At 43.3% G+C, this 6,085-nt stretch overlaps 1 protein-coding gene across 1 annotated transcript; it reads left to right on the top strand.

Moving 5' to 3' along the window:
- The first annotated feature begins 61 nt into the window (after positions 1–61).
- Positions 62–5,603, top strand: LOC117801920 (protein SHQ1 homolog). The gene is made up of 2 exons (XM_034658643.1): positions 62–621; positions 4,197–5,603. The coding sequence occupies exons 1-2, from the start codon at positions 533–535 to the stop codon at positions 4,738–4,740; spliced, it is 633 nt and encodes a 210-aa protein (XP_034514534.1). The 5' UTR covers positions 62–532; the 3' UTR covers positions 4,741–5,603.
- The last annotated feature ends 482 nt before the right edge of the window (positions 5,604–6,085 follow it).

The raw sequence follows: 6,085 nt of genomic DNA, 5'->3' as shown, positions 1-6,085 counted from the left end.
GGGTCACTTTAAACGTATTACAGCACTTAAAGTGAGAAACAAACTGAAGGATAAAAATTCTCATTACCCAGTAACAGGCACAAGTCCTGTTAGGGTCACATGGCTCATCTGGGCCACTTTCCTGCCTGTCAGAGTGGATCCTTTTTAGTCTCACATATGTGGGGTATACTGGGTCTGAAAAGAGCCAGGATTACAGGTGAGTGGCTTTGAAATTCCAAATTTGTTCTGTTATCCATGACAGATACAGTATAGTAGACAATAACAAAGATGCAGATAGTTTCACCTTCAGAACTGACACATCTGCTCTCTTCACCGTATCCACAAAAATAATCCAGATGTTTTCTTCCAGCCCTAAGCCTTTGTAGTTCAGGCTCAGATGCGTACTTCATTGAAGCTTGCTAAGCTGAAGCCATCAGTGTTTGCAGACTTCCGTGCCTGTCAGAACTTGCTCATTTGGAAGATGTTGAATAGAGCTCCAACTGGGGAGAAGTGAAGAATGTGGTCTTAGGACAGGAAACTTTTCAGAGCCTGGATGTTCGTGGGAGGCCCTGTGGCAGAGGAGGGAGCGCACTGGAATTCTAAGGCATGTGTTTCCGGTCTTGACTGCGCCTTGATAGCTGGGTAAACTTCAACAGATCTCTTACCCCTCCAGGCTTCTGTTGTGTCATCTGTAATGCAGACAGAGATGAAACTGACCCATGACGTTGTCATTTGGAGCGAGTGTTTGTGGAACATCATCTTTCATATATTGTCGGAAGTATTTGTCGTGGCTTGTAAGAATGTGAGATGTATGGTCAGTGAAGTAAGAGCTTTTATTTTAAAATTTTATTTCTAATGTTATGATTTAGTAAGAGGCATTGTCTTCTTTCCCAGATTCCTTGCTGTTTATCTCTTGAAGGTGCAGGTCACTACCCTGAGAGGACCTGCCTCAGGGAAGAAGATGGCAGTGAACTAGCTCCTGGGCTGATGGAGCCATAGGGCAGGGGTGTTTCAGACTGGTCCACTAACTCGGACCAGAGTCTTTACCAGTGGTTGTCAAGGTTTCAAAATATATGGTGAGTGGACACCCTTGACAACTGCTTGGACATGGCTATAAGTGACGTTGCAACCATCTTACTCCATAACTGTGCTCCTAGAGATGTCTCAAACTGGTGAGAGCATCCAGAGTGTATAACCCATTGGTGAATCTTAAGCTGACTTCAGCTGCTCTTATCCTAGTTTTTCTCTTAACCCTAGCCACCTGCCCTTTTCTAAGCTCTGGGAATTCCAGCACTGACACTCGGGTTTGCTTGCATATGAGAAAGTTGCCCTCAGTGATGGCTGTTGCCCATGGCCATTCACCCCACTCGCTATACCGCACACCCGCCCTTGGACGCTGACTGCGGAGCGGCAGCAGGGCGGACGGAGCTTCCCTGCACAAAGTCATTATTACGCCACATATTCCGAAACCAAAGGGCCTCAGATACATCAAGGCACTTAGGTGAAAAATAGCACCTTTGCTCACTCGTTCCCATTGCCCCACTCGTCACTTCAGCTCCGGTGAAACGAAGCTTCATTTTCTCAATATTATGGGATGGACTGCTCTTTTAGAAGTGAACTCATCTTGTGAACTCACCCTCCTCCGGTGGGTCTCCAAGCCACTAAATGTTCTGTATGCTCATTTCACCTTTGAACTTAGAGAAACACAGAAGCCATGTCAGCGTGCTGACCACTTTCACTCCCTGCCACCCGTTTCCTCTGTCACTTCAGATTTCCCTCTCTGGGAGCGTGAAGACAGGGTTTTTGGACATCTGCAGTAGACTTTTCATTGCTTCTTTCATAACAAAAGGAAAATAACTAATGCATCCAAGTTAATGAAAAAGCTTATATTTAGTATAATGTAACATTACGAATTAAGAAAAATACCCTCTGACATAACATGAAACGGTGTTCTGATAAAATAAAAAGCGCTTCGTGCTGCTCTTTATAGTACTGCATTTTATTTTTTGTATATTTAAAAATTTGGAAAAGGTATTAACNTTCATAACAAAAGGAAAATAACTAATGCATCCAAGTTAATGAAAAAGCTTATATTTAGTATAATGTAACATTACGAATTAAGAAAAATACCCTCTGACATAACATGAAACGGTGTTCTGATAAAATAAAAAGCGCTTCGTGCTGCTCTTTATCGTACTGCATTTTATTTTTTGTATATTTAAAAATTTGGAAAAGATATTAATGTTCGCAGAGGTTTAAAAAATAATATGCAGTGAAAAGGCTCCCTCTTGCCATCCTCGTCCTCCACCTCTCTAGTTCCCCCTTCCTCTCCCACGTAAGCTAGTGTTTTCTGTAGCTTCCCAGAGTTTATTGAGAAGTATACTAGCAAATAGACGTGTTTATATTTCTTTCTCGTTTTTTTTTTTTTCAAACATTTTATTTATTTACTTGACAGAGAGAGAAAGACAGCCAGCAAGAGAGGGAACACAAGCCGGGGGAGTGGGAGAGGATCCTGAAGCAGGCTCCCAGCGGAGGAGCCTGATGTGGGGCTCGATCCCATAACGCCGGGATCACGCCCTGAGCCGAAGGCAGACGCTTAACAACTGCGCCTCCCAGGCGCCCCTCTTTCTTGTTTTTTAACGTAAAAGGTAGCATATACACGTGGCGCGCCTTTTGTCGTTGCTGTGATACAGTATATCTGGCTTAGCCCGTGGGACAGCTTCGTTCCTTACGCAGCCGTAGACTCCTCCTTTACGTGAAGAGTCCATAACTTATTCAACCAGTCCCATAGTCAGGAGCATTTCGTTGTTTCCCATTTTGGGGTATTAAAAACAGTGCCGGAGGCTATAGGCCTCTGTCCTATAGCCTATGTGTTTAACTTCCAGATGTGGATTGCTGGGTCAAGGGTATGTACATTTTCAGTTGTGTAAGTTATTGCCAACTTCTCCTTCACGGGCGTCGGACTTGTTTAATTTCTTACCAGCAGTGTAGGGAGGTGCCTTTCCCCCCACAGCTTGCTAGTCGTGCTATCTAATGTTTGGATTTTTGCCACCATGATAAATGAAAATTGTATCTCAGTGTGACTTGAGTTTGTACTTCTCTTATTTGACTGGAGTTGAACGTCTTATCATATGTTTAAGAGGCATTTATATTTCCTTTTGTGGGAATTGTCTGCTTATGTCTTTTGTCCATTTTTCTGGTGAGTTGTTACATCCATTTTTAAGAACTCTGTTGGGGAGGGGCGTCTGGGTGGCTCAGNTGATAAATGAAAATTGTATCTCAGTGTGACTTGAGTTTGTACTTCTCTTATTTGACTGGAGTTGAACGTCTTATCATATGTTTAAGAGGCATTTATATTTCCTTTTGTGGGAATTGTCTGCTTATGTCTTTTGTCCATTTTTCTGGTGTTACATCCATTTTTAAGAACTCTGTTGGGGAGGGGCGTCTGGGTGGCTCAGTCGTTAAGTGTCTGCCTTCGGCTCAGGGCGTGATCCCAGCGTTCTGGGATCGAGCCCCACGTCAGGCTCCTCCACTGGGAGCCTGCTTCTTCCTCTCCCACTCCCCCTGCTAGTGTTCCCTCTCTCGCTGGCTGTCTCTCTCTCTGTCAAATAAATAAATAAAATCTTGGAAAAAAAAAAACAAAACTCTGTTGGGGAGATTAGGCCTTGTTCCATGACATGAGTTGCCAATATTTTTCTCAGTTTTGTATTAGCCTTTTGACTTTATGATGTTCTGTCTTGTTGTTTTTGTCTTATAGACTTTTTTTTAAATTGAATTTGTCAGTCTTTTGTGGCTTCTGGTTTTTTTTTTCAAGATTTTATTTATTTATTTGACAGAAAGCACAAGCAGAGGGAGTGGCAGGAGGAGAGGGAGAAAAGGCTCCCCGCTGAGCAGGGAGCCCTACATGGGGCTTGATCATGGGATCATGACCTGAGCTGAAGGCAGACACTTAACTGACTGAGCCACCCGGGCACGCCATGGCTGCTGGATTTTAAGTCATAGTTAGAAAGGGCTTCCTCATTCTAGGGTCATAAAGGGAATCTCCTGCATTTCCTTGTAATACTTCATTTGCTCCATTTTTTTTTTACGTTTATACCTTTGATCTGTTTGGGGATTTATCTTGGTGTGTCACGTGAAGTATGGATCCAACTTTATTTTGTTGTTCCTGGGCCAATTAATGAATAGTCCTAATATTTCTTCTTCAAATGGCTTTTAAGGTCCAAAAAGTTGGCAGCTCTTGCAGAAGCCTTAAAGGAAGTGCCCCTGACAAAGGCCCAGCTGGGACTAGACCTGGAAGAACTGGAAGCCGCAGCACTTCTTGTGCAGGAGGAAGAAACAGTGTTAAAAGCAGCCCGGTCCATTTCCAGGCAGCAGACGCCTTCCTCCAGTCCTGAGACAAGTGATTCCGAGGAATCAGACAGCACCACGTCCTCTGAGACTGAAGGCTCTGACTCAGAACGAGGGGAGCTCACAGGGAGTGAATCTGAGACAGCAGATCCCCTGCGAGGCCCCTCTCTGGAGGGAAGCAGCACCCTTATTGTCGACGGTGGGGTGTGCAGAAACTCAGCCACCGTGACATCGAATGGAAGTCCCAGGAAGCCGCATTCCTCCTCCCAGGCCCTTGGAGGGTCCGGGCCACTGATAGAGGAGCTTGGAGAGCACCTGAACTCGACCGTTCAAGTTTCTGAACCCGAGGACTCGGCTACTGGAAGCCACAGCAGCGTGCGGGCCAGAGATGACCAGCAAACACCAAGTGATTGACTCCAAGTGGTCTTCCCCACCATTGAGAATTACGTCAGATTTGGTTTCCTTTACTGAAGGATAATTCTTCATTTTCACTTTGTCCTTTTTCTTAGTGTATACAACACTGTTTTTCAATGAGCTGATGTTGTTACCTGTTGGTTTCCTTGGTACAACTTTAAAAATAAAGTTTTAAAGTATTTTTGCCAAAGTGTAATTAATATTGAAGATGAAATAACAGTTCGGCCAGAATCTCTAGAATGTAGAGCTCATTAACATGGTTTTCTTCAAGATTTTATTTTTAAGTAACCTCTACACCCAACGTGGGGCTCGAACTCACAACCCTGAGATCAAAAGTCACAAGCTCTACCAGCCAGCCAGGTGCTCCCATATTTTTAGTAGCCTCACCAAGGTATACTTGACATACAATAAACTGCATGTACTTAAAGTGTACAGTGTGGTAAGTGTTGACATATGTATGCACGAAATGAAATGATCACGGCAGCCAAGATTCTGTACTTACCCATCATTCCCAAGTGTCCTCGTCCCCCTTCATTTCCCCTCTCCCCTACCCCCACATACCACACACCCCTCTGTTCCCCAGCAAGCACTGATTTGCTCTGACACTGAACATTAGTTTGCGTCTCCTAGGATTTAATGTAAATTGAATTTATAGTAATATGTACTCTTGTAAAAATTAGGCTTATTTCACTCACTATAATTATTTTCAGATTTGTCGATGTAGCATGTATTCAAGAGGGCATTTTTAAAAAGGTTTTTGTTTTTTCCCCAATCTGAGTAGTATTTCATTGAATAGATTTTTCCATTCACCTACTGATGGACATTTGGGTTGTTTCCAGCTTTTGGCTGTTACAAATAAAGCTGTTACGAACATTTGTGTGCAAGTCTTTGTGTGGACATATGCTTGCATTTCTCTTAGGTAAATTATCCAGTGGTGGGATGGCTGAGCCGTATGGTACGTGTATGTTTAACAGTTTAAGAAACTGCCAGACTGTGTCCCAACATGGCTATACCAGTTCACGTTTCCACCGGTAGTGAATGAGAGTTCCAGGCCCTGCACATTCTTGTCATCGCTGAGTGTGATCCATTTTTACCATTGTAATAGGAGTGACGTGATATCTCACTGTGGTTTTAATTTGCATTTTTTACGACTTCTGTTGGTGAGCCTCTTTTCAGACGCTTATTTGTCATCCACAAATCTTTGGTGAAGTGTCTGTTCAAATCTCTTGCCATTTTTTTTTTTAAGCTGGGTGGCTTGCTTTCTTNTTTATTTGTCATCCACAAATCTTTGGTGAAGTGTCTGTTCAAATCTCTTGCCATTTTTTTTTTTAAGCTGGGTGGCTTG

Source organism: Ailuropoda melanoleuca, chromosome 4 (genome assembly GCF_002007445.2).
Source record: "Ailuropoda melanoleuca isolate Jingjing chromosome 4, ASM200744v2, whole genome shotgun sequence".
Classification (NCBI taxonomy): Eukaryota; Metazoa; Chordata; class Mammalia; order Carnivora; family Ursidae; genus Ailuropoda; species Ailuropoda melanoleuca.
The sequence above is the reverse complement of the archived record's forward strand: the minus strand, read 5'-3'. Positions and strand labels throughout refer to the sequence as shown.